Below are 26,956 nucleotides of genomic sequence, written 5' to 3'. Positions count from 1 at the left end.
AGCAGAGCCCAGCACCCAGGTCCATTCACACACACTATGATTCTGGTGTGGTTGGAGCTCCTTAACAAAGACTTCATCTCTTGGTGGTGACCAAGTGGAGATGCCTCACCTTCAGGGAAGATTCAGGGTAGGAAATCATGAGCTAAAAAAGCACTCAGATAGACAGGAACGTTGCAGAAAGCAAAAGAATTGAACCAGATGCTTTTTTGGGGCCGGAACATTAAATCTCAGCCCTTCCCATGTTACAATGATATAGCACATTCTCCTTTGCAAACAGCTGAATTACATTTTTAACAATCAATAAATGTAACTGTGATTTATTTTTGGCTGTAATTGAGTATCTCCTTTCAAATCTTATTAATGCCCACCCACATCAAATGGATTAGACATCAAGCACAAATGTAACAGAAACTACACTGTAGTGAAGAACGAAGCAACAGCAAATTGATCATATTTTTTTCCAAGGCATTCCCAAATCCAGGACAGACTAGTGACTATCTACTGATGTGATTCATAGATGAAGAACTAGAAGTTGCCTGGTGGCATTCCACACTTTAGGATTTGTGTGAGGATCTCAAAATCAGAATCACTTCTCTTTAGCTTAACTAATGCTGTGCCATGTCTTGCAGCTCCACAGGTGGAAAACTGAACGAAGCAATGCAGGATCTGTGTGGGATAACTGCCCACAGATGTCTGAGAATACACACCTGATCTGAATATTCACAAAAGTGTTAGGTGAAAGGAGGATGGATTAAACTAGCAGAATGAGAAACATGCTGCTTCACTTGGATGGGAAATCAAGCTCTGGCTGTGGTGTTTTGCTTCAGAAGCAAGCAAGCTTTGGGGAGATGGAAGGAGCATGTGGTGAAATCAGGCAATGGACTCCAAGGGTTTGTTTTATTATTCAATGTGTGAATCTTATTAGGTCATAAAATCTGGATGACAGGAGAAGGGCAGGGATGTAAATGCAAGGTCAGCACAGGAATGCAAGAGATGGAGCTGCTGGGGGAGCCAGCCAGCACCATTATTCATGCTAGTAATAATGATACTAAGGGTGTGCATGCTGGCACCTCTGCTGTGCTGCCCAGCCATGCCCAGTGCATGGCTGCTGGGCTCAGAAGGAGCAGCAGAGAGGGAAAATCCATCTGTTATATAATGAAAGAGGCTTAAAATGGATCAGGCACCTCGTCTACTAAGCTGAACTACTGTGTGATGGAATACATGACTTTTTAGAAATAGAACAAAAATCTATCATGTCAAAATCTTATCCTTTCCAGGAGCAAGTATGAAGCAAGTGGAGAAATGAATGAAAAACTGTAGCATGAATTTCTTTATCTAGCCAAGAGCTCATGAACAAAGCCCAGAAATGTACTGCTGGTCAGGCTGAGTCCTAAGGATCCCAGGCCTCCTTTCACAGTAATGATCTTCTTGCCTTCCACTGCCTGACCTGGAATATTAAAACATAAAATTACCTTCTTTTTAGTTATACTGTTTTTCATGACTGGCTCCAGCTCTGGCTCTGGCAACCTGATCTTAATGCAATTTGGAAACATTTAATTCTGCTGAACGCCTTTCTCATCTCAGTGAGAGAATATGCACTTTGCTCCCACTTCCATCCTATGTGCTTTTGCTGTTTGAGCTTCTGTCACACAAGTATCTAAGGAGTAACACTAAGAAGGGGAAGATGTACTATATGTCTATTTATAAATATATGTGTGCATGTACAAAAAAATCTCTACATAATAATAGTAGGTGGCTACATTCTGCTTTCCAATCAAAAGACTGCTTTCAGGGGAAGTCAGGCTTCACCATTACAAAGCTACTATTTCTATAATAAATGGAGCAATATTCTTCTTCCTCTGCTTTCTTCTATGAATTTTACTCCCATCCTTGAGAGTGCTGGAATGAAGTCTGTATGATTTAGAGGCTGTCAGACTTGTGGTGGCACTGCTCTCAAATCCCATTCTCTGCACACAGCAGAAAGCTTCTCACCAGATAAAACAGAGAGCAAGAGCTGAAATTCTCATAAATGCATAATTCTCAGGCTGAAAAAGAAGGCATCCAGCTCTCATCGTGCAGATAGAGGCATCTTTGGAAAAACACTTCTCTATTATGACCAGAGCAGCTTCTGGAAGTGACGAGGGTCCAGCTCAGAACCTTTTGCAAACATTCTGTATTTTATTCAGTGATTATCTGTATAGATAATCTGTATGGCCACACTAAAATACCAGTCCCTAGGGCTTTCCTCATTAAAAACTGAGTTCCCTAGGTATCCCATTAGGCAAGCTGCTTCTTGCCTTGTTTCTTCCTGGTCCTGCGAAATTTGCCTTTCTACAGCACAGTCCAGATCAAGAGGAAGCCGAGCAGTCCTGTGAGGCAGCACCATAAGCCTGATTGCTTCTGGTTCAATGTTAGGAAGGATCTGTTCTCAGAAGGATTGGTAACGCATTGGCACAGGGTGCCCAGGGAGGTGGTGGAGTCCTGGGAGATGTTCAGGAACCATGCAGATGTGGCACTGAGGGACACGGGTTCGTGGGCATGGCTTGGGGTTGGACTTGGTGATCTTAGTGGTCTTTTCAACCTCAGTGATTCTATGATTCCTCCTGTAGATATCTTTTGTGTTAGACTTAGTTGCTTGTGTACCCAAGTGTCAGCTGCTCCCATCTCTGCGTCCTGAACACGCTGCTTATGGTTGTTAAAGGTATTAACCACAGACCTTATTTATGAATTCCCAGCAGCATCAGTCTAGAGATGTATAGCTAGGTGCTTACCCACAGTTCTCAGTCCAATCTGTGCTTTGGCTGCTTGGATTTTAGGCCAAAATTCTGCCGATAACTTCTGCTAGATAAATACAATTTATACTGGGTGAATGTAGGTTGGATTCAAAGAATTTGTAACCAGACTCTTTATATTAGCAGATTTGCTGAATCAGTTTTAATTAATTTTGATAGGTAATGTTTGAATATAGAAATAGCTGCTTGTGGCTCTGGAGCTGAGTCTCTGTGGATGTCCCTGTGTTCTGCTCTTTGCTAGGGGGTCTCCAAGGTTTGCGTGCAACCCCAGCAGAGATGGTTGGCTGAGACTCAGCTGGAAATCAAGCTCACAGATACAGGAAGCTGCAATTCCCGAAGCTGCATCCTGGGGAATGGGTCCTCTCAAAGGATCTTCAGGTGTTTGCCTACCTGGCAATTTCACGAGATTATTTCAGCCCAGAGATATCAAGGTGGCATTTCTAATCGTTGGTCTTGTGGGTTTTTTTCCCCTTTCTTTCTTAAAGTTTCTGTTACACAGACCATTAATGGAGAGTACTGTGGGCTGTTCCCTTTGCAGCGAAAATACAAGATGTCCTCAGGCTGCACTAATTAGAACAGTTCAAGCTCTTTTCCAGTGAGACGACTACTTGCAAAATGCTACTCCATTAAATATATGTATTATATATAATAGAAATACAGACAAGAAAATCTCTTGGAGAGCAGAAACCAGAACAGTTTCCAGCAACAGAACAAAACCCTGCCCTAGTGTGGGGTTCCCACTGCCCAGTTCAGACCCACCCACCACCATCTTGGCTGTTTCATACATCTTGGTTTTGCTCTGTCTCATGGTAAAGCCTTTTTCTCTAGATAGTGCTTGTTATAAAGGCCTCAAGGGAGCTTTAGATGTTCATTTACTTTACCAGGGTCCAAAAATACTTAGCTCAAGTCAATTAAGTTTTTAATTAAACACGCATTAGGAGGGGAACCTTGCATATGAAATTATTTCATTGCTTTTTTCATAGGCAGAGCAATCAGTTGAGTTTGGCAACTTGTGCACTGCAAAAAGTTAAAGCCCAAGATCTCCTCTAACATTCACTTGTGAACTGCGTGACTCACAAAATTGGTTCTCTCAGAGCAGAAACCCTGCAATTCCACTTCTTTTCCCCAGGGTGTTGATTTCTGTATTGATCGTATTCCCCAGGTTTCTCTGATATAAAGTTTGTCATTTAAAAAGCAGCCAGCGCTTCATTTGTGGGCACTGCACTTCTGTGGATTGTAAGGCCAATATATGCAATTCTACAGCTCAGCTGTTAAAGCAAGAGTGTGTTGAATAATTGACCTGCACCAGCATCCTCCACCATTTGAATGATAACAGATATTTTTAAAAGATTGGTCTGGGAAACTAGAAAGTGTCTGAAGTGATTCAAAACAGAAAGATGTGCTAAAAATATGTTTTCTAAAGGCTCTTCTGGGCGGTATCGTATCTTAAAATGGTTTCAGTTGGAAGAGACCTTCATAGAATGGTTTGAGTTGGAAGGGACCCTAAAGGCCATCTGGTCCAACCCCCCTGCAATGAGCAGGGATCCCTACAGCTCCATCAGGTGCTCAGAGCCCCGTTCAGCCTGACCTTGGGTGTCTCCAGGGATGGAGCATCCACCACTTCTCTGGGCAAACAAATGGTATTGAGAAGATATTTAGATACTTGGTATCCAGAAGAGATAGTTGATGAGATTGATGTTAAAAAAAAAAAAGCTTCAGTCTCCTTAATGCACAAAAATCCCATACCAACTGGATAGCAGGTTGCAGACAGCATTTCTGTCAGCAGGATTGGACCCCAGCCTTTTGTGCTTGATAACAGGGAAACATTTCTGAATCTTCATACATGCCAGAAGCTGAATAAGCAGAACATTTTAACCCAGAAAATGCTCCTGAGATACCCAGGAGAGCCTATGAGCTTCCAGAGGTGCAAACTACCAGATTTATTGATTTACTTTGAGTGGAGGGTTAAAGAAGCCACAGTTATCCGGGTGTAATAATTTGTGGGTTGTTGGAAACACAGCCACACTCACTGTCCTCCTATGGTTTGTCCTCATCACCATCCCTGGTAAATGTGGGATAAAAAATCCAGAACTGGAGCCAATCTTTTTTCATTTCCAACTTTGATGTGTGAAAAACAGCCTGTTTTAACCTTAGTGCTCTGACTTAGTTTTTATTTTGTGTGTCAGTCCCAAACCGAGGTGATACCATCAGTATGAATTACAGCTGGGCTTAGACCATCCCCAAAGAGGAATTGGGATCCTATTCCTCACTTAGACAGACAACTCCCTGGAGATCCTTACTACCCAAACCATAGGGATGCACAGACTTCCACTGCTGAGCCACGGCTCTCAGCAGGAATGCATGAAGGGTTTAAACTTAAATAAAGTATTTTTGCTTATCCTGAAGACACTCCTGGGATTCCTGAAATAAGCCAAAGCACCCTTCTTCCCACCCAGTGAGATCTCTAGCAATACTTGACATCTGGATAATATTTTTCCTACAAATACAGTACTGTGCTTATTGAGGCACACACACACATAGAAATATTCATCCATAAGCATGAATACACATTCATGTTAGACAGAAAATGATCAAGGCCAAATCCTAGCCATAAAGCTGAGCATCCTAAACTGGCTTTCATCCACACTAATCAAGGCTAGTCCCCTGTAGCAGCTTGTTTTGGGGAGCCATGGAGTTAAGGTGCTGCTTTGGTGATTCAGCTGAGTGCCTGGCCCTTTGATGTAGCAGCATAGATGTGCCCTCAGGATTCTGTTTTCTCCAAGATTTGTTTCAATATGGTAACACACTCAAAAAAAGTCTTTTCTCACTATCACCCTCTAATCTGGCTATTAATTATCCATAGCATTGAGGTTTTTGAAGTAAACCTTTGTTGAGAACGGAAGAAAGCAATGGGTCCCTCCCATCTCCGAGAGAAAAAGAAAAAGAAAAAAAGAAAACACAACAGTATTTGAATAGTAAAACCTCTATTATAGGATGTGAAGTAACTATGGAAAATGTGAACCTGGGAGCAGCTTTTGAGGAGGTGACTCAGGACTGGTTGTCCCAGAAGAGCCATCTCTGCAATGTAGGATGGTGTCTGCTGTGCAGAGCTCAAGTGGCTTAGTGGGTGACTGTCATCTCCAGCCTCTGGTTTCTGCTTCTCCCCAGGAAGCTGGAGCTCACATTCAGGCACTTTTCCTTTCCTTTCTGGGGATGAAACTGGGGGAGGAATTCCTTTGAAGCAATATTTGTTCACAAAACAAACCCAGTCTTCTCTGGCCACAAAGACATTTAATAATGGAGATGGATGTTCACCTTGTTCTGGCATTGCTGGAAATATAGTGACTGTAGGGACAGCTGACTCTGCTCTGAAATAGAGAGGTTAGATTAGGTCAAAACAAATGGGATAATACCATAATTTTAGGGGGAAGTTTTTCACATTAGGAGGAAGTTTTTCACCCAGAGGGTGTTGAGGCACTGGAACAGGTTGCCCAAGGAGGCTGTGGATGCCCCATCCCTGCAGGCATTCAAGGCCAGGCTGGATGTGGCTCTGGGCAGCCTGGTCTGGTGGTTGGTGACCCTGCACATAGCAGGGGGTTGGAACTAGATGAGCATTGTGGTTCTTTTCAACCCAGGCCATTCTATGATTCTATGATTCTATGATAATAATTTTCCAAAAGACCAAATATCATCTTTTCTTAAGTCCTTCTGCTTTCCTGACCTCTACCTAGAAAGCTAAAAATGTGTCAGTGAAAGAAGATGACCTGATTCCTGTTCAAAGCCCATTCCCAAACTACTCTAAACTGTAGCAGAAATGCCACATTGATGTTTTTTTCCTGCAAACACAGCATCGTGCCCATGGCTGGTTGAGGAAGAACTGTATTTATAGCCAAAGCACCAGAACTAATAGCTGGTATTTCTCACACTGGCTGCACAGCTTCATTTGGAATACAAACCACTTACTTCCTATTAAACATCCAGAAAACTGATGCAAGAAACAGAAGTGCTAAATGCCTACCATCTCTCACATGCTTGCTGGCTGTGTTTCAAGGCAGCACCGATCAGGCACAAATACACTGATGGAACCAAGAGTTTCATTGCCAGCATCTGGCTCAGGCACACATCCCACTGCACAGAGCCCTCAGTCACCTTCCTGCACATCTTTATGTCCTTGCAACACCACGGCCATTGGCTGGCAGTGTGCTCTCTGCTCCATGGACAGCACAAGGGCATTCCCTGCTGAGCTCCTCCTCTTCTCCCAACCTCATGGTCTTGATTTTTGTAAGATGCCCAGATTTCTTTGTGCAGGACCTCTCCTCCATTCCCACATGCCACATGGACCGATAGCTTATCATATTCCCCAGGCCCATCAGCTGCTGCTCATCTGTTTTTCCTTTAGTTCACCAGTTGTTATTTTTACTGTTATTTTTGCAGGACCCAGCACTTGCTCTTGTTGAACTTCACACAGCTGGCCTCGACCCCTCGATCCAGTCTATCCAGGTCCCTTGGTAGGACTCCCCTCAGGCAGATCAGCACTTCCTCCCAGTCTGGTGTCATCTACAAAGTTGCTGAGGGTGCACTCAATCCCCTCATCCAGATCATTTCTAAAGATATTAAACAAGACTGGCCCCAGTGCTGACCTCTGAGGAACACCACCTGAGATCAGTGGCCAGCTGGATTTAACCCCATTCACCACCCCTCCCTGGACCCAGACATCCTTGCACATTCCTTGCGTAAACACAGAGCAATCTCATACTGCAAACTGAGATTGACAGTGCTAACATTTAGCACAGCCAGACTGGGAGACTCTCCAGTGTTGATTAGATCAGAAGCTTTCTGATGTGACCATTTGCTCTGCAAACATACTAAATTAATTGGCTTATTATTAGCAACTTGGCCAGGAGCCTTGTCTCATCTGCTGGAATAGCCTGTAGAGAAATAAAATCTATTTCTTTTTCCTATTGTTTTGGCATCCCATTCTACCACTGAGTAGCACATAACATCTGTCTGCTTCCAGCTGGATGTGGAAGAATTAAAACAGCAAATATGATAGTGTGTTTCAATTAGACACTGTTAAAAAATAAAAGGAAGGAAATGATGCTTATAGGCTTGGTTTGGTATAAAACTGACTCCTGAGGAGGAAAGCATGGCTGGATGGCATCATTTTTCCCTGGGAGCAGGGCAGTGCTTGTGTCTTCCAAAGGCCATATGATGAAAATTGGGGGGAGTGGCTGACAGTTCCTTTATTCCCAACTACCAAGACATCAGCTGCTTTGTAACAAGCTTTTCTCTCTTCTTGTTCTTTCCCTCCATCTCTTCAGAGCCCCATCGTTGGCTCAAGAAAGTTACATTACAGATATACTACTCCCAAAGCTCTGATTAATTGACATCCCCTAATGAATGAAAATAATTTTTCTGAAATATATTGCTTCCTAAGTTGGGCTCTTGGCCTTTGTTTATAATTTCTGCTGGGTTGGTGGCTGAGCTGAGGAGGGACCTGGCACTTTTCTTTCACAAATGACACATCACAGCAAGCTGATCTCAAACACTGTTGTGGCTCTGCCGTGTTCAGTTCACTTCTAACAGTCATTTCTGCACTAATGCCCAATCACTTTGAATGACTTCTCCCATAAAGGATGCATCGAGTAAGTTCAGAATTCAGTTTGTTCTTCCATGCTTGGAAACATAAAAGAAAAACTAAAAGAGGGAAATGCTACTCTGTGGTGATGACGGTGGACGGAACACCCTTTTCCCAGAGCAGACATCCTCACTGTCCATCTTAAGGAAGAAAAGTATTGAGCAACAAAGAGGATGGGGCACAGTTTGATGCCCCAATGTCACACTCACACACCCCATTAGCAGGAGACAGCCTGCACAGCCAGGATCAAGTGGGTGTCTGGACAAACGTTCACCCTAAAGGGAGAATTTCCCCTTCCATCCAGGAGATGGCACCAAGGTACTCACAGAACATCCTTCACTTCAGCCCTCTTGAGAACTTATCTTCCCTGAAGTGATGCATGCACTGGGGAGAAAACTCCAAACTACATTCATTGGGTTGTGCATTCTGTGATGGGATCAACTGAGTGCCGTAAGAAGGAACATGTTTCTGATGGCTCTATGGAGGTCATCACTTGGATTTGAGCAGAATCAGCCCCTTTCTTGGTTCCATATTTCCCACCAGAGAAGAGGAGCAAGCCAACCTCCATCTGGGGGTGTTCCCTGGTTTCAGACACAGGCCAGCACCAAATGCTTTGGAGGAATATTCCTAGTATCAATAGTATCAACCACAGCAGTAGTGGGGTGACATGCTCCTGGAAAATGCCTCCTGGTCTCCACCAGCTACAGTCTGACTCATCTCTCACTTATTTCCCTCTGCTGTTTTGGTTTGTTGCTGTTGTTGTTGTTGGTTGGCTGGTTATGTTTTGTCTTTCCTTTGGGCTTCGTTGCTAGTGCAAGGCCTCTCCATAGAAAGCAAGGCCTCTTGGGATGGAAAAACTAACATAGGAAAGAAAACAAATGTGATTCTGGGAAGACAAGTAGTAGAATGCTCTGTGGCCAGAGCAGTGGCTCTGTATTTTTCACCTGAAGAATGATTTGATCTGCCTTAGTTCCCCAGCTGCCAGGAGAGAAGGAATAACCCACAGACTGAAAGTGCCACGCATGAGTGGAGCCAATATGAGGCTGAAGACCTTCCAAGGTGCCCCTGCTGGTCTACCATTCATTGCAGATAAGCACACAGTTAAGGACCCCATCAGCAAGTCCATCATCAGTTTGCCTGACTGAACATCTTCATCAGTACTCTGATATGTGCATCGTCCAATCTGGACATTTGTTTCCATCATGGTTGCCCATGCTGATTAGCGATTAGCAGTGTATTTTTTTTCCCAGGGGAGATGACTTGAAATTACCTTACATACATAATTCATCACAATGCAGACCCTGTCTGCCTATCAAATTGTTGCTGTGGAGCAATGCCAGCACGTCTAAGGAACCTGTCTCCAGCCTGGGGAGTCAGGATAATGACGTTTTTTCATAAGATAAACCTGTCAGTGAGATCACAGGATTTGTTTCAAGTACAAAAGTGTCTCACTAAGAACATTTCTAATCTCATGGTCCCATTCCTCAAAGAATTCAAACAACTTCTGCAACTTATGTTGTAGAAAAGTATTATTTTTTTTTCTATTTTTAAGGTAAAGGCAGTTTCATTGTTTTTGCTTTTCAAATTCTACCCATTGTACACAGCTGCAGTGGGAATCTCTACACTATCCAATGCCATGCTGACTGGGTCAGTGACATCCCATGATGTATGAGCATCCTTCTATTGTATTCCAAGCAGAATCATAGAATCACTTAGTTTGGAAAGGACCTCTAAGATCAAGTCCAACCATCAAACCATCCCCATGATGCCCACTAACCATGTCCCTTGGTGCCACATTGACAGTTTTTGGATACTCCCAAAGATAGCGACTCCACAACTTCCATGGGCAGCCTGTTCCAATGCATTATCTCTTTTTCAGAGAATAAATTTTTCGTAATATCCAACCTGAAACTCCCCTGGCATAACCTAAGGCCATTGTCTCTTGTCGTCTGATGAGAGCAGGTGGCTTTCCTAGGGTCCTGCAGCAAGTTAATGGCAAAATTTGTCATTGGGGTATGGTGATGGAGTGAAACACCAGCGGTGTGTAAAGAGGAAGAAGAGGTGATTCCCTTTGACAGTCAATTCCTTGGGGCAGGGGCCAGTGTGCTGCTTTGCCTATAGATGCCATCACCACCTGCTCCTGGTCTAAGTATGTTTGATATTACTGTAAAAGAGGTTATTGGTTGCCATCATTTTGTCTGTATCCGTTCAAAAGTATCTTTCTTATCCTTGAGTACCATAAACAAATCAAATGAAAAGCAGCATGTTTGAGATGCTGAGGAGGAAGGTTTCTACACTATCTATTCCAGGACAGTTTTGGTGCCCACTCAGAAGATTCCAAGGCAGAGCTGGACGGGATCAGGGCCACCAGCCATTCCCAGCACCTTCCATGCATCTGCAGCCCTGCAATGCCACCTTCAGGCTGGCAACAGCCTCGCTCCTTCCACAAATCCTAAACCCCCAAAACACACAGCAAAATCAATGTTGGCTGCTCTCAGTAACATTCACAAGGCTTTTAAGACAGTAAATGAATACAGCGTTTTTTAACAAGTATGTAAACTTAACTTTGATGGGTGCTTTTAACTCTGCACTGTCCAAAAAACACTTTTTATTTCTGACAATGAGAAAAGCTCAGGCTTCTTCATGAAATATGTGTGTAAGAAGGTTTCTGCTGAACACTTTAAAAGTATTTGGTAATGGTGGGTTTGGAATAGAGGTTTCCAGGCTTCCAGGATCTCTGGTGGAAAATATCCCTCAGCTTGGAGAACAGGGAGCTGCAATCACAGAACAGCATGGGTAATGCATCCTCACATCAATCAGAGCAACACAATGCAATGTAGGTCTCCTGATTCAAGCCTGCTGAAAGCAGGGCCAGCTCAACGAGGCTGCTCAGGCTTTGGCTCATCACCTTGTGAATGTGCCCCAGTAATCCCACTGCCTCAACCTCTGAAATCCTACTGACTCCCCAGCACAGTGTCACCCAGCTTTCAGCACAGACACGGGTAATGCTGCCACTTACCGTGGAGCAGCGCTCATTGGGCTGTGCCTGGTGCAACCTCACTCTGGGAGGACAACCCCTGGGGCTTCAAGGCAGAGCCAAGCTCTGCAGTGCAGCCTTGAGATGCCCAATTCAGCTTCTGCAAGGAAATGCTGTAGTTGTCCTTGTATTCAGACACCCAGCGGTTCCTGCGGAGAACATGGAGAAGGTAATGAGGAGTGGGTACTGCCACTGGGACCAGTCACCCACCCAGGTCAACCACTGCACCAGCTGCATCTGCAGCCCACACCTAAATCGAAGATCGTGGATCAAAATCAAGACTTCAGTGTAAATCTGGAATATATATATGCTAGGGGGAGGCGCGGGGATGAGGCAGCAGGGAGGAATTACCCTTCCAGTGAGAAGTCAGAGCTCAGGAGCAGTTTATGCCTGTTTGTTCATAGTGTGCAAATGAGTCACCTCACAAACAGCTCCTGCCCTGTCTGATCCAAGAGCTTCCTTTCCCGGGAGAAACCCAGGCACTGAAATGTTGAGATGTGCCCTCCTGTGCCCATCCCGCAGGGACATCAGTTCCTACCTCCTGAGGGGAATTGTCAATGGCTGCCCCAGGAAAAGCTTCCCTGATCATACTAACGCCACTATAAAACTTCTGAAGAAAAGGCTGAGCCTTGTGGAAGGCCGTGGCCCTGAGGGAATTCATTTGAACACATTGCACAACATGAACATGGAGAAATACACTTGAGAAACACCTTCCAACCCCAATCAGCTCCAAAACCACGCTCTTCTACTCTTACCCTGGCCCCACTCCCAACCCACTCCCCCAGCCCAGCTTTCCCTTACTGGTGGAAGCGTTCAGCTTCAGTGAAAATGTGAGATAGATTCTTATTTGCTATACAGCTCCCAGTGTAGGCTGCAGGCTGGTGCTGGAAGTCGGTGCTGTAGGTACTTCTCTGGTCATGGTCAAAGTACTCTAGTGAAGGAGAGTACAAATAATCAAGAGGTCAAAGTGGATCAGACTCTGAGCACCTGATCTGGCTGAAGATGTTCCTGTTCACTGCAGGAGAGTTGGACTTGATGGCCTTTCAAAGTCCCTTCCAACTTCAATGATTCTATAATTCTATGAAATATTCTGGGGGGGTCTCTATCCCCTACATCCTGCAGTCCAACCTTTCCCCCTCCTCCTGAGCTCCATCAGCACTTTATGCTCTTGGCACTACCATGACCATGAAGGAGAGTTAGCCAAGGGAAAATGCAAGTGCTTCCTTGGTAAGGATGGAGATATTTTAGCACTCATTTCCTATGGCCTCTTAAGTATGATGGAAGTCACACAAGGTGTCTTGTCCCTTGTGGACACTGACTGGTTTGCTGCTATGTATTTTCTCCTGCTGTCTACGTTCTCCTCTTTTATCATGCCAGAGCAACACATCTTCGCCTTACTTCATCAGGAGTAAAACAAGGATGAGTTCCTTTGCAGAAAAACAAAAAAATACTCCACAGCCCATCTTGTGCAATGTTACCACAAGAGGATGCATGGACACCAATGTGTGGCTGAACTGGGTGTTCATGCAGGGCTGTTTCCTCATTTCCATTTGTGTCTTTGGTTGCGTGCACGGAAATAGGTGCATGAGTGACCCCAAATAAAACCAGTTTGCAGTGTGACTTTGTGGTAAAAACATGCTCCCTGTCTGCAGGCTACAGATCTGCTGCCAGAGGGCTGCTCTTAGTGCAGAAACCACAGAAATCTGGAAATGGGACAGCAGCTCAGCCCCATGCCAGGGGAGATGCATGCAGGGAGGGCAGCCTCCAGGTGAGGATCATCACATCTGCTCTACTTTCATCCCCTAAAAATCCTTGCAGGAGCTGACTTGAAGGATTGTCATATTCTCTCCTTCATGTGTGTCCCTCTGACCAAATGGACCTGCCTACAGAAAACGTTCACAGCAAAGCAGTGAGAATGCACACATACCCACCAACTTCAGCTGCACCACCTGGAGTGGCCCATATGAAAATGGGGATGGAAGAGATGTTATTTACGATGCTCCAACCTTATCTGGATGAAAATTATTTTCCCTGCCCTACTTCTTCCCACCAACAGGTGGATGGCTGTGGGGATCCTGCAGGCATTTCCCACTTCCTGCATTAAATTCAAGAAGCCCAAAGTCAGGCTGAAGGCCACAAGTCATCTGCCACAGCCTCCACCCACTGACCTTTCACCAAAACTGATGAGGCCAGGGCCACATTCTTGTTCTGCTGAGCCTCATCTTGCAGGGCCTGGCCTGCCTCCAGCATGAAGTGCTGGTAGGTACCCCAGGTGGGATCCAGCTTCTGCCTATATAGCAACATCCCTGAGAAATGAGAGAAGACAACAGTGCATTAGATAGGAAAATCTATCAATTACCCAAATCCTGCCCTCGGGTGGGAGCAAGCAAATAACAACGGCAACTTGGAGCCTGAGCTGGTATAAATCAAGGTAAGACTCATTCCCTTCAGCAGAGCTTTGCTGAGTTGCATCAATTTGGAATTGATTTGGTTCACAAAGCCAGTGGAGGAAAGATTTATGGTGATGTGAAGCGAGTGGAAGGAGCCATGCTGTCTCCATGGTGCTCTGGAGTGCTAAAAGGAGCTGAGACCCTTTGCAGGTCATTGTATGAAAGACTTTGCAAGAAATACAGCACTGCTGTACTATAGAGGGGCAGAGCAAGAAGGAAAAAGCCCACAGCAGTTGTGTCACTAGCACAGTACAGTGTAAGATAGGCTCAGCAAGGAGATGCTTGAAGCCTTCAGTTGTTAAGAGACATCTTTAAATGGTTATCTGTCCAAATGGAGACACGTCCATCTGAGCTACTTAACCCAGCTCTCCTTTTAGTGCATGGAAAGAGAGAAGTCCTGCCAGGATTCACTCTATTTCGTGCTCTGTCCTTGGAGATATTCAAGGACAGGCTGGATGGGGCTCTGACCACCTGCTGGAACTGTATGTGTCCCTGTTCTTTGCAGGGGAGTTGGACCAGATGACCTTTAAGGGCCCCTCCCAACTCAATTCTATGATTCTAGGATTTTCATGGCAGCATTTAGGCTGCAAGAAATATCTGTGGCTTTTCTCTCCATTGACCATGAGGAGAGCTGAGAGATCCAAACAGACATCCTATGGTGGAAGATGGGAATTCAGAGAGGACATCCTGCCCATATCCCCCTGCTTGGTGCTGGAGAATGGCTGAGCAGTGCTGCCCTCCTCCCTTCTACCTTGGAACTCAGAGGAAGATCTCCAGTGCTTTTTGAAGATCAAGCACAGATGGTGAGCACTGATTTTGTTTTCCTGATGTCCTAGCAAGGATTTGCATTAGCATTTTAATCCACACAAGCAAGCCACGAGCCTGCTACCCTACTAAGCCAACCTGCAGCCCACTGGTGCCCAGCCAGCCTGGGGCAGGGGGACCTGGGATAGCACAGCCCAGCAGACAGCTCTCAGATGCTGGATCTGCCTGGCACCAGCTGAGTGGGATTACCTGTTGCTCCTGGGCCACCAACAGCGGCTTGAAGGTGCTGGGAAGAAGATAGTCCCTTTTCCAGCCCACTGGGAGCCTGTGGCCTCTCTGGTCTGTCCGCCTGGGTTGCTGTCAGTTCAGTGGTGAGGTACTGCTTTGGTGCATGGCCTTCTGCTAGCGGGAGGTCTGAACCAAAGTGCTTTCTCTGCTCTTCATGAGCCTGCTGCAGCACACTGGGACTGAGGGTAATGCCTTCTTGCTTCTCAATTTGCTTGACTTCTCTGCCTTCCCTGAGAGCTTTGTCATAGTATGGCATTGCCTGTGGCTCCTGGGGCACGGCAAACTCCTTGGCTCTGAGCTTCTGCAGAAAGAAGTCACGTGTGAGTGGAGACGTGGTGAGGAGGACAATTACTAAAGCATCATTAAACACTGCTACCTGCCCACAGGGACACCGCAGCCACAAAGGAGCCACACAAGTATCATTAAATAATGCATAAGAATATTAAGGCTGCCTCTTTCTTAGAATTATACAATGGCTTAGGTTGGAAGGGACCTTAAGATCATCTGCTTCCAACCCCCCTGCCATAGGCTGTTTACCAGCCCCCAGATCAGGCTGCCCAGGGTCCCAACCAACCTGGCACTGAATGCCTCCAAGGACAACTCCTCTGGGCAGCCTGTACCAGATCCTCACCACCCTCTGAGTAAAGAATTGCTTCCTAACATCTAACCTAAATTTCCCCTCCTTTTGTTTAAAGCCATTCCCCCTTGTCCTATCACTATTAGATCATATAAATAGTCACTCTCCTCTTGCTTATAAGCTCCCTGCAAGTACAGGGAGGTCTCTCTGAAGCCTTCTCCAGGCTGAACAAGCCCAACTCTATCAATCTTTCTTCATAGGAAAGGTGCTCCAGCCCTTAGATTGTCTTCATGTCCTTCCTCTTTCTATCTTTTTATGGCTTGCTGGGCACTGAGACCACCTGCAACAGGACAGCAGCAAGCCCAGATCTCTCTGGTTGTGGCCTCAATCCACAACTGGTTCCATGTTGGGATTTTCTGGCTGTTCACTGTTGCCCACTTTCTTTCCATCTTCCTCTGTCTTTCCATCTTTCCATGTCTTCCCAGGGTGGATGAGCACATCCCTAGGCAATGAGGAAGCAGGTGGATGGAGGAGGCAATGACCGGACTGCAGGGTGCCAGCTCCTCAACCATTAGCAATGGTAACACAACCCATGAGGCAGAGAAGGAAGGCTGCTGATCTTTCCAGCAGAAGGGACAGATCCATACAAGGATTCATGGCAGGGGAAGGCTGATGTGGCAGCTGGCACAGCTGCTCAGGGAACTTGCCAGATTCAGCATCTTTCCAGCTGCATGCTATAGCTCTGTGTGGAGCCAACTGATCCTTGCTAAAGGCTCAGCCAAAGAAACTCTTGCTCTGCCAGAACCATGTTTTGTCCATCAGCTATCTGTGACTTCTTGTTTTGGACTTCCACAAGTTTCCCTTTGTCCCTTGGCCTCATAAATCCCCAGGATTCTCCTTGCCATCACTCAGCCCAAGGTGACTTCCACACCACGTGTAGATCAGGGCGAGGGGAGCCTGCTGAGCTATGGGGACCACCTGTATTTGGGAGTTTCCACCCACGAGGATGGCAAGAGCTCCTCATGAGGCATCTCTGGAGGGACAAGAGTCTCTGGAGACTCAAGGTGGGGATGACAGAGCAGATGGCACTTTCTGTCTTAACCCAAGGATGTCTTCATCTTCCAGCAGGACATCACTCCAGATTTCACACAGAAAATCTCCCAGGTGGTTTTATCCACTTAACAAAAGCAAAAGAGCAGGTTCAAGAGCAAAACTTGGGCTTCCCAAGGACCTCATCAGTGCTTGACCCAGTGGAACAGCTTTCCTTGCAAGTTAATAGAGGGTCAGTGAAGAGTTAACGGGAGATGCAACCCAATGAAAGCAGTCACATCTCAGTTGTTTCCTCCCTTCAACTCCACGTGGACCTCCACATAATGCATACAGCCTTCCAAAGTCGTCAAGAAAAATAGTAATAATAAAGAAAAGAAGTTGAGGTGGAAGGATTGGGCACCACAACCGCTTCTCGCCGTGCCGCAGCAGGCAGGGGTTAAGCCTGCCCTCCTGGAGGCCACCTGAGGCTTGGGCTTTCCGGGAAGCACTCGCCAGCCCAGCAGAGCCCCACTAATGAAGGCTGCTGGCAGCAGGAGAACTCCCAAGGGCAGGAGGAGGGGAGCTGGCAGCCGGGAAACAGGGGAGGAGAGGAGAGGGCCAAGGACAGCAGTGCAGCCAGGGCCTGACGTGCAGGATGAGAACCACCACCACCCTCCTGCACAGACAGCCCCAGCGGGCACCTTCACACAATGATTCCTCTGTTGTTGCCCACTCTCCCTCCCCAGCCTGAATGCTTTTTTTTTCCCTCTCTCTTGTGAGCGAATGAGCCCAAAGTGCTTTAGCAAGCGAACATGCCCCCCACCACTTCTCGGCAGTGGCCCGGTGCAAACCACAGCTGTCCCCACCGGGCTGCCACAAGCAATTAGGGCAGGGCAGGCGGAGCGCGGCAAATCAGATTAAATAGCTCAGGGGGTCACTCGCACCGCCAGGGGATTAGAAAGAAAACAACGTAAGCTTCCCCGCAGAAGCCTTCTCAGGCCCGTGTGGGGGCACGGAGACATCTCCATCCCTAACGCAATCCCCCTCCTAAAGGCAGCACTGGGATGGATCTGATCCTGATCACTCCATCGGCCCCACAAGGAGCAATAGGAGTCCAAGGCTTAGGTGCGGTTCAGCATGCAGCCGTTAATGCCCTGGCTTAATGAGTGTAATTAGCACAGCCCGCCCAAATGCGTTCACTGGAGGGCACAAGGAGGATCTCCCACGGAAGGGATGGGGACAGAGGCCTTGGGTATTTGGGCACGATGGAACTGCTGGTGGGAGTCACGGCAGGAGGGACAAAAGTGGACCAAAGGGACTCACACATCTGCATCCACCCAATCCCAGGCTCACCCAGTCCCTGGCTGTCCCATAGCCAAGAGCAGGGAGCTGGCACCAAAGGGCATGGAGCAAAGCAAGGAAGTGCCCACAGTACCTTCACGTCCTCCTCAGTGGGTGGTTTGCTTTCCTCAGGCCATTTGTACTCCTTCTTGTACATGCTCGTGTACATACCCAGTGACACAGGTGGCTGAAAGGAGAGGAAGCAAACAAAAGGGTGCTGCTAGGGCTTGGTCACCTTCTGTCACCTTCTAGAGGTGGTGTCAGAAACACAGAATCATAGAATTATTAAGGTTGGAAAAGACCTCCAAGATCATCTAGCCCAACCACCAGCCCAACCTCACCATGCCCACCAGCCCATGTCCCTCACTGCCACATCTCTGCAATTCTTGAACACCTCCAGGGATGGTGACTTCACCACCTCTCTGGCAGCTGTGCCAATGCATTACCACTTCTTCAGAGAACATATTTTTCCTTACATCCTACCTGAATCTCCCCTGCCTCCTTATGCTTAGAGGAGGACAAACTGCTCTTCTGGATGCAATCTCTGTCTCCTGGGATCAGTCCAAAAGGGGCAGCCCCTCGCTTAGTTAAACCTCAAGAAGGGTGACCAGGAAGGTCCAAGATCTTTTGGCAACAACCTTTCAGGTTCTTCTAGTCCCAGAAAGACCACCATAGTGCCTTTCTCAAGCCTCTTCTCAGAGCACAAGTATAAAGCTGCTAATATACTTTCATCAGCTGCTGAGGTCCAGTGTCACGCAGGTTAAGCTTCTGTCTCACATTTCAATATTTCTTGTGTGCTCCTCACATCTTTAAAGTCAAGCACTGGCAAATGTCAATACATATTCTGCAAAGCAACTGGAGAAATTATGGAGGAAAATTCCACCAAGGGATATTGAGGCTGCAACACCAGCCTGGAGACCAAAAATGAATGCAGCGTAAACTTCAGGGGACGTGCAGAGGATTTTAGGGAGGAAGCACTATGTGCTCATCCTGTTTCCTGTGCTCCCCCTTTGGCATCCACCACAGCCCACTGCTGGAGACAGGAAAGTGGGTGAGATGAGCCTTCAGGCTCACTTTGGTGCTTTGGACAAAGTTGAAATACTTAAAGCACCTACTGAGATAAAAGGAACCAATAACTGTGCCAGCACACAGCCTCTTACAGAAGGTTCCTTGTGCCTTGCCAGCAGTGTCATTCATTATGTGCAAGAATATATTCTATATCCTCATTACTCTATTCCAGCATTTCACTCATTTCTCCCTCCGGGCTTCCCAGACGAGTGGCTGCCTTTGGCCAGGACCCAGAAGCCTGTTGTCACCAGCTCCTCTTATCTTCCCAACCTGGCAGACTGCAAATCCATTACTCAAACCCCAGGGAGGGAGGGAACCCCTTTTGTATTTCACCTTCGAATGCACTGGTTTCCTCATTGCATCCTCTGTGGTGAACCAGGAACCTGGACCAGAAGAAGTCATTCCGTCAACAGCTGGCATACCAGATCTTCTCCTCCACACTGCCCCAAGGGGCAAGGGATCTAGACACTTGGTGTGGGTCCTGGAAGGAGAAAGGGGGTTCAGATGTGGCTGTAGGACTTCTGTGTACCCCAAACTGGTGTTTGGAGTATGAGTGACATCATCCAATCTCAGCGATGCAAAGTGTACACATCCAGCAGTGAGCACCTATGGAGCCAGACAGCTCAGGACATGAAGCTTGGCAGGACCTGGCAGAGATGAGATGACAGCACCTCACCACCAGCAGCCCACAGGCAGAGAGGTGAACCTCTGTGCCCCTTCCCAGAACAGGAGAAGTGCCTTGGTACGTGCACGATGGGATACGTTTGGTGGAAGCAGGGTTTCCATGGAGAAGGGAAACCTCCTGCCCCTTGTGAGACACCTGCAATCTAGAACACTGGAGGCCTTGGTGGGAGGGGACTTCACCCCATGATGTGTGGGATGAGGGCTTCTTGGGGAGAAGCCACCCCAAGACAAACACGGGGAGCTGCTACCTGCTCCTTCAGCTAAAGCTGGGAACACAGGAGAGGGGCAAAGTCCCATTGTGAGCCCTTGAGGGGAGGCAGTCTTCTGTCCCATACCCATGAAGCAGTAAAAGTCATAAAAAAGTCATAAACATCAAGCATTAACTACCTTTGGATCCATCTCATCCAAGACTAATTTGAACTCATTTTAGATGTCTACAAAGAGGATGTCTCCCTCTGAGCTGAGCCTTCCTGGCCTCCTGGCTCATTTAGCCTGATTCATGTGACCAGAGAAGACACGTATTTTGGGAAGAAATGAACTGCTTTCTCGGAAAGCATAGGTTTGGTCAGCTGAATCTCATCCAAGACTCCAATTTCTGTAGCCACATTTGAGCCTGGATATCAGGTCAGAAATGAGATTCTCCTGCACTACAGTTAATGCAGATAGTGGTAAATGCCAGTGATGATGCATGAGTCAGAAATATGACATCTCGGCTCCAAGATCCTGCTCTGACTGTACTAAAAAGCAGTGAAAAGCAATTTCTTCGGAAGGATGTGGAGAGGGCCCTGGCCTAAGGGAACTGATTTCTGAAGGGTTTCTGATTCCCTACACTGGGACAGAATATTCCTTTTTGTTCTGTGCTCTTAGCATACTGGATACAGAGGAAAGCAGTCACAGAGCTGGGTTCACAGGCACCATCGGAATGAGCTGAATTCCAGAGCTGTTTCTTTTTCACCCCGTTATGCATCAGTGCATAAACAGAGCCCAAGGATGCCAATGCCAGAGCCACGTGTTGCTGGCACCTCAACACGGGAGCCAGGCAGAAGGAGAACCCTTCATCCCTGCTGTATTTTATGCAAATGAATATCAGGATAAACAAGAAAAACAAGGAAAGAAATTATTTCTAGAAATGTGAAACTCTCGTGTTCTCCTGTGCTTATATTAAAGGGATTACACTCCATTTCCTTCTTAATACAGCTAATGCTCTATGGGAAGCCCTCAGGCCAGGGATTAAAGCACTTATTCAATTAATTAGGAACAAACTTCTGCCTTAAAGTCAAACACAAAAATATCAGTAAGCTCTCAAGAGTGTCTTCCTTTCCAGAGAAGGGAGAAAGAATCCTTTTCCTGATGTAAATGAAACCAATCTGCACTCTAAAATAATCGAGACTTAGATACACTGAGAAAACTCACTCTTAACATCTCAGCATCCTGCACAGCACCACAGCACAGGAGAGACTGTCCCATCATCTTTAACTCAGCAGACAAACTCCCATACAGGGGGAACAGAATCAGATCCAGAGACTAATATAAATGAGATACAGTTTTAGGATATAACACTGGTGCTAGCTCCAAGCTGCACCAGTGCTTGGCTACACTTGGTGTCCTTAGTGAAATCCTGGCCATACTACACTTAAAAAAAAACCAAAATGCTTATTCAGTAGGATCCGAATTTTACCTAAGGTGTCTGATTCATTACTGAGATAGGAAACAATTTCCAAAACCTGCCTCCAAATTCTAATCTTCTTTGATGATGGCTTGATCCTTCCGTCTTCTCGCAGGCACAGTTCACATGAAATTAAAAGGCACATTGCCAGCACAGGTCATGCAGGAGCAGCCCACAGTTGCTTCTCATTTCTTCTTCCCTGATACCAAATGGTGGAGCTGATAATTACCAACAGGATCCCAATTAGAAGTGGGTGGGAACCTAACACCCAGCTCTCATCTTCCCCTGCCTCTGAGTGAGCACATCTGCCTCTCCATTACTAATTCAGATACGAAGAAAAAGTAAACAAACCACATGCCTTTTTTTTTTTTTTTTTTTTAGTGTTATTATGCTCTTAGAGACTTCTTTCATAACTTCTTCACAGGTGCCTATGGGCTGTAATGCCATTACCTCTCCCATGATACCAATTCCCTTAAATGTTCCCCATGACTCTCATAACAAAGGACCTGGCAGAAGGATGCTACACATCGCATCCCTCCCTGGCATCCCCACGCACACCTCTCAGTGCACAAGAAGGGATCAGAAAGAGTGGTAATGCATTGGCACAGGATGCCAGGGAGGTGGTGGAGTCACCATCCCCAGAGGTGTTCAGGAACTATGGAGATGTGGCACTGAGGGACATGGTTAGTGGGCATGGTGGGGTTGGGTTGGTGATTGGGCAAGATGATCTTGGAGCTCTTTTCTAACCTTAATGATTCTATGATTCTGTGAATGGGTTGCTTGGCTGGCAGCTGTTTGGAGGCAGCTCTTGCTGTGCATTTTCCTCCCCACCTTTTCCCAGCTGAATACTTTCTGTATGTTTTTGAAAGCTCCCCTACCCTTGGAGCAGTTCATTGAGGAGGCTTCATTGTACCCCACATGCATGTACCCAACATGCTGGTTCTACAACAGGCTGCCCATCACAAAGGAAGAAGCTAGTACTGGTGATCAGCATTGCTTTATAAACACCTGCAGAAGAAATCTTATCTAATAAGATAATTGGTTTATTTTCACAATGCACCAGAGAGGTGACATCTGAGATTTCCAGGGCCAGGGGCACAAATCAGGCACCTGAATGGAAGTGCCCCTGTTTCTTCAGGCATTGATCACCTCAAACAACCAGAAAACTTTCCAGAAGGTGTTGGTGCTTTTGACCCCTTCACATCATGCTTTGTGAGCGGGCATAATGAAACCACAGCAAGGCCAATGTGCCAGCTGAGACCAGATTGTCAAAGGCAAATGGTATGTTTTAACAGCATCTGGAGTGAGTTTTCCAGAGACCAAGTGTATGACAGCTGAGTTCAAGCCCTGACGAGTTTAAATTACAGTCAGTGACCTCAGTGATAAAATAAAGCAATGAGATTTGTGTACCTGATCAGTACAACTCCTTCTTGGCACACTGCTAGACATTTCCCTGTGCTCAGAGGTCGCACAGCCTCAGTAAGATCATGGTAGCACAAAGAGAGATTTCACTTCACTTTGGCCCTCTCTTCCTCTACCTGATATCATTTTCCACTCCTGAGATGGCAACTCTGCTATCTAAGCCTGCATGGCTCTTGTGCAAGGTGCTGGCAAGGTTTGGGTCAACCATCTCAGTTATTATGAATTAACTGCAAGAAAACATGGCCAAGGAGGACATACCTCCTGTCAGCCCAGCTCTTGACAGGTGCTCTTTGGGCTGGGAATAAGATTCATTGCCCCTGTGAGGTTGTTGAAAGAGGGAAGTGCTCGGTAAGCAGGACCCCCATCGTGTGAAAGAGGCAGGGTGTAATCTGCGCATCTCCCTTCCCGTTATCACCACCAGGAGATAAAGTGCAAAGGGGAGACTCTTCTTCAAGGGACGAGCGCTGACAGCCCATTCTGTCAGCATGAGGTCAGTCATCCATTTGGATCTAAAAACATGAACTCTTGTCACAGTGCAGCACGTCCAGCACGAGAGGGTTTCCCAAAGAGTTTATTTCATGCTTTACTCCAATTTTCTGCATATGTTGGTGCAGGCATTTATGGCACCAAGTGAAGCAACCAGTGCCCTTCCACCTGCAGCCACACTTGGGCACCTGTAGCTCTCTTCCAGCCACCTAAATCACATACAGGAAAGTCAAACTCCTTCTTGCAGCTGGTGAACTCAGTGGTCATGTCCCAAGTCTTCAGGCACTTCTGTTGTAGCCTCCTAAAAACAATCCACTGTTTGCTCACACTCTTCCCCCCAACAAGCATCCATCAGCAGAGGACTGCTAAAATCTCATCACTGCCTATGTGTGAGTATTCTGTGTGCCACGATACAAATCAAAGCATATTTATGCACCTGTGTGAGGTAAATACATACATGTATTGTTGGAGAACCTAACTCTGCTCACTAATGCTGTTGTTTAAATAGCCCTTTAACCACATCACTTTTCTCCTCGTTAGGTTTAAGTCACTGGGGGTGAAAAAGCCCTTCCAGAATGGTTTTCACTCACTCACTCAGTCCAAAGTAAACATGCCTCTGGGACCATTATATGTATCAGATATCCAAGGCTTTGTTAAGAGCTTGCCTGTTAGGTAAATTCTGCTAGCCTTTCTCCTTGGAAGGAGAAGGTTAAAATTGGAGTTAGGCTAAAGGAGCATGGCAGAACAGCCTCATGTGTTACAGAATAGCAGGTCAAATCAGAGCAGAGCTTTGCAAACAAGCCTGGTCTCAGAGAGGCTCCTGATTGAACTCAACAATATTACATTGGCTTGACTTGTGTCTGCCACCTGCAATCACATGTGCCACAGATCTTCTGCTGATCCAGAGTCTGGTGTTTTCACCAGCAATCAGTAGAGCCACCAGGGAGATCTGAGAGCCCAGAAAGGCAAAGATGAGCCCTTGGCATCAGTCAATACAAGGGGGCTGTGCATTTATGGCGTGTCATGGAAAATCCTCAGCACATATGCCCCCATGTCAAGGAGTTTCACAGAATCATAGAATCATTGAGATTGGAAAAGTCCTCTAAGATCATCTAATCCAACTGTCCACCTACCACCAATATTGCCCACTAAACCATGTCCTTAAGTACTACATCTCCATGTTTCTTGAATACCTACAGGGATGGTGACTCCACCACCTCCCTGGGCAGCCTGTTCCAATGCATTACACTCTTTTGGAGAAGTAGTTTCTCCTAATATCCAACCTCAGCCTCCCTTGAGGATACTCCCCCTCAACTTGAAGATATTCCCTCTCTTTCTATCAGCCAGATTGTAGCTGGCTGGACTTTTCTGAGTCCCACGTTGATATGCAATCACATCTTAAACGTTTGGCAGGATCACAACCACTCAAAATCTAGAGCTCATCCAAAAGCAAGTGCAGTGAAGAGGAGCCTCTCCACTGATGGAACCAAGGTTTGGATTGGTTCCACATCCAGGTCTCTTTCCCACTGCATCCATTAGCTGACCCAAACTTGTCAGGGAGAATAAAGCAACCACCTGTTTCCACTGACAGGAGAAGTAAAATGAGATCAAACGTTAGCAGAGGGAGAGAATTTAAGCAATGCGAGAGGTGGTTGCATGTCATTTCAGAAGTCACCTTTTGTCTTTGATCTGTGCTTAGGAAGTGGGCACCTCCTGGATCGGATGGTCATTAGAGAAGCGTGCCACCAAACTCACCTCACCTTGAAGTCTCAAGTGTTTGCTTTCCCCAGGGATCCCCCTCCTACTTCCGCCCCTGTGTAAATCATCTGCCCAGAAATTTCCTTTAGAGGAGCCAATTAATACATACGGGGAGCAGGAGCCATGGCTTCTGTCCTCCTCTAATTCCAAGACTGTTCACAGCCATGAAGCTCTTTTATAAGTGCACTGTGCATGCACAGGTAGGTCCTCCAGAGATCAGACAGAGTTATTATAGAAGCTGTTAGGCAAACAGAAAACCCTGAAGTGCTTACGCTCCAAACACACCAGACAGATAAAGGACTTTGTCTCGAAGGATTTTAAAGACAAAGCACTCCAGAGACAAAGCAAATCTGTGGATAAATCCTGCTTTGCTGAATGCTCACTCCTGCTTTTAGCATCTCTTTGGAGCACTGCCTGCTTATTGCTAACAAAGCATTTGTTTCAGCAGCACACACTGAGAAAAGAAAACATAATGCAGTTTTAATGCAGCAAGCACATGCAGCTACCCTCTAAAAGCAGAGATTTATAGCAGGTGTGCATTCAAATAGTTGCACACTCTGGGCATTCAATAGCCACATTACTGCAGCGAGCTCAGTTTGTTGATACCTTTAGTGTATTTAACAAGAGGCAAAATCACGAGGAAGCGAGAGCCTGCTCTCAGGTTACCCATAAATTGGTTAAGGCTGCAGAGAGGATTATGAGCCCAGAGCCATCCTAAGTACCGAGATGTCATTACAGCGAAATCAAAGGTAACCGTGGGGCTTGGCAGGTAACTGTCAACAGTGACGGGAAAGAGCTGGCCCGGGAAGGAGCTCCACATCAGGATGAAATCCAGCCACCTCTATTTTCATTTCAGGTGAGGGGTCAAGCAGAAAAGCTATCCCCAGCGGCCTTTATTTACAGTTTTCAGGGGAGCGGCTGATGAAGCGTTTAGAGGAAGAAGGATGAAGCCGCTCGTCCCTCGCTCCCAGGGACCAGCGTGATGACAGACAGAGGATGCTGTAATGGCATGAGAGCTGGAAAGGTGCCTCCTGGGAATGAAACGCAGGCAGTGGCCCTACTGAGTGATTAACAAAATTCCCAGCCGCTTGAACAGGGCCAAAAGGTTTTCCCATCAGGACATTTATTTTCTGCAGCAAAGGAGCATATTCCCAGGAGTGACAACACCAACACCCCATAAGTAGATTTCAAGGCATTTCTTCAGTCTGAGTTGCCTTTTATATTTCTTCTCTCCATCCTCTCTAGGCAAACAACATGAATTTCTAGAAACCCATGACATGCTCATGTGTTTCCTCATGGATGAACAGCCAATTTGCCATCAACCCTTGTGAGTTTCTTTGGTATTTCTCTGGATCTCCCGTTGATGGGAACAGAAGCAATAAATGTTGTGTTGTCAAATCACAATCATACAATCACAGAGTTGGAAGAGATCTTTAAAGGTCATCTGGTCAAACTCCCCTGCAATGAACAGGGACACCTACAGCTCCAACAGGTGCTCAGAGCCCAGTCCAGCCTGACCTTGATTGTCTCCAGGGATGGGCATCCACCACCTCTCTGGCAACCTGTGCCAATGTTTCACTACCCTTATCATAAAAAAACCTTTTTTCTCACATCCAGTCTAAATCTCCTCTCCTTTAGTCTGAAATCACTTCCTTTTGTCCTATCACAACAGCTACATATACGGTAGAAAAACCATCACAGGGGTGGTCTTCATCCTTAAGCTCACATCCCAGGAAACTGGTCCCATGAAAACTGCCCACTGCAAAGCTTGTAGCCTGTGTGCTGTGCCAGGGAATGGGAGAGCGCTGCTAACCCCAGAATAAAGGTGATGGCACTGCACATTTGTCTTTTTCCAAGGCACAGCCCTGGCCCCTCAGTGCACCATGGACTGAAGCAACACCAGAGCTGAGTGCTTGCTGCCATGCCCAGGAACGTCCATACAAGGCAAAAAAAAA

The 26,956-nt window shown here is 46.5% G+C and overlaps 1 protein-coding gene across 4 annotated transcripts; it reads right to left on the bottom strand.

Moving 5' to 3' along the window:
* Window positions 1-1,428: 1,428 nt before the first annotated feature.
* On the bottom strand, window positions 1,429-19,790 carry LOC116225692 (uncharacterized). 4 transcript variants are annotated; one of them, XM_090139875.1, is made up of 8 exons: window positions 19,592-19,725; window positions 19,319-19,466; window positions 18,012-18,104; window positions 14,932-15,271; window positions 13,636-13,773; window positions 12,269-12,398; window positions 11,450-11,616; window positions 1,429-1,447 (listed from the first exon to the last, which is right to left on the bottom strand). In XM_090139875.1, the coding sequence occupies exons 2-7, from the start codon at window positions 19,403-19,405 to the stop codon at window positions 11,463-11,465; spliced, it is 942 nt and encodes a 313-aa protein (XP_089996001.1). In that variant the 5' UTR covers window positions 19,406-19,466; window positions 19,592-19,725; the 3' UTR covers window positions 1,429-1,447; window positions 11,450-11,462. The 4 variants fall into 4 exon arrangements, with proteins under 4 accessions (XP_089996001.1, XP_031444048.2, XP_089996002.1 ...); XM_031588188.2 differs by lacking the exon at window positions 1,429-1,447 and adding an exon at window positions 5,781-6,160; XM_090139876.1 differs by lacking the exon at window positions 1,429-1,447 and adding an exon at window positions 10,972-11,204 and having other exon boundaries at window positions 19,633-19,790.
* Between the last annotated feature and the right edge of the window lie 7,166 nt (window positions 19,791-26,956).

This window comes from Phasianus colchicus, chromosome 4 (assembly GCF_987193195.1).
Source record: "Phasianus colchicus chromosome 4, bPhaCol1.hap1.1, whole genome shotgun sequence".
Lineage (NCBI taxonomy): Eukaryota > Metazoa > Chordata > Aves > Galliformes > Phasianidae > Phasianus > Phasianus colchicus.
The sequence above is the reverse complement of the archived record's forward strand: the minus strand, read 5'-3'. Positions and strand labels throughout refer to the sequence as shown.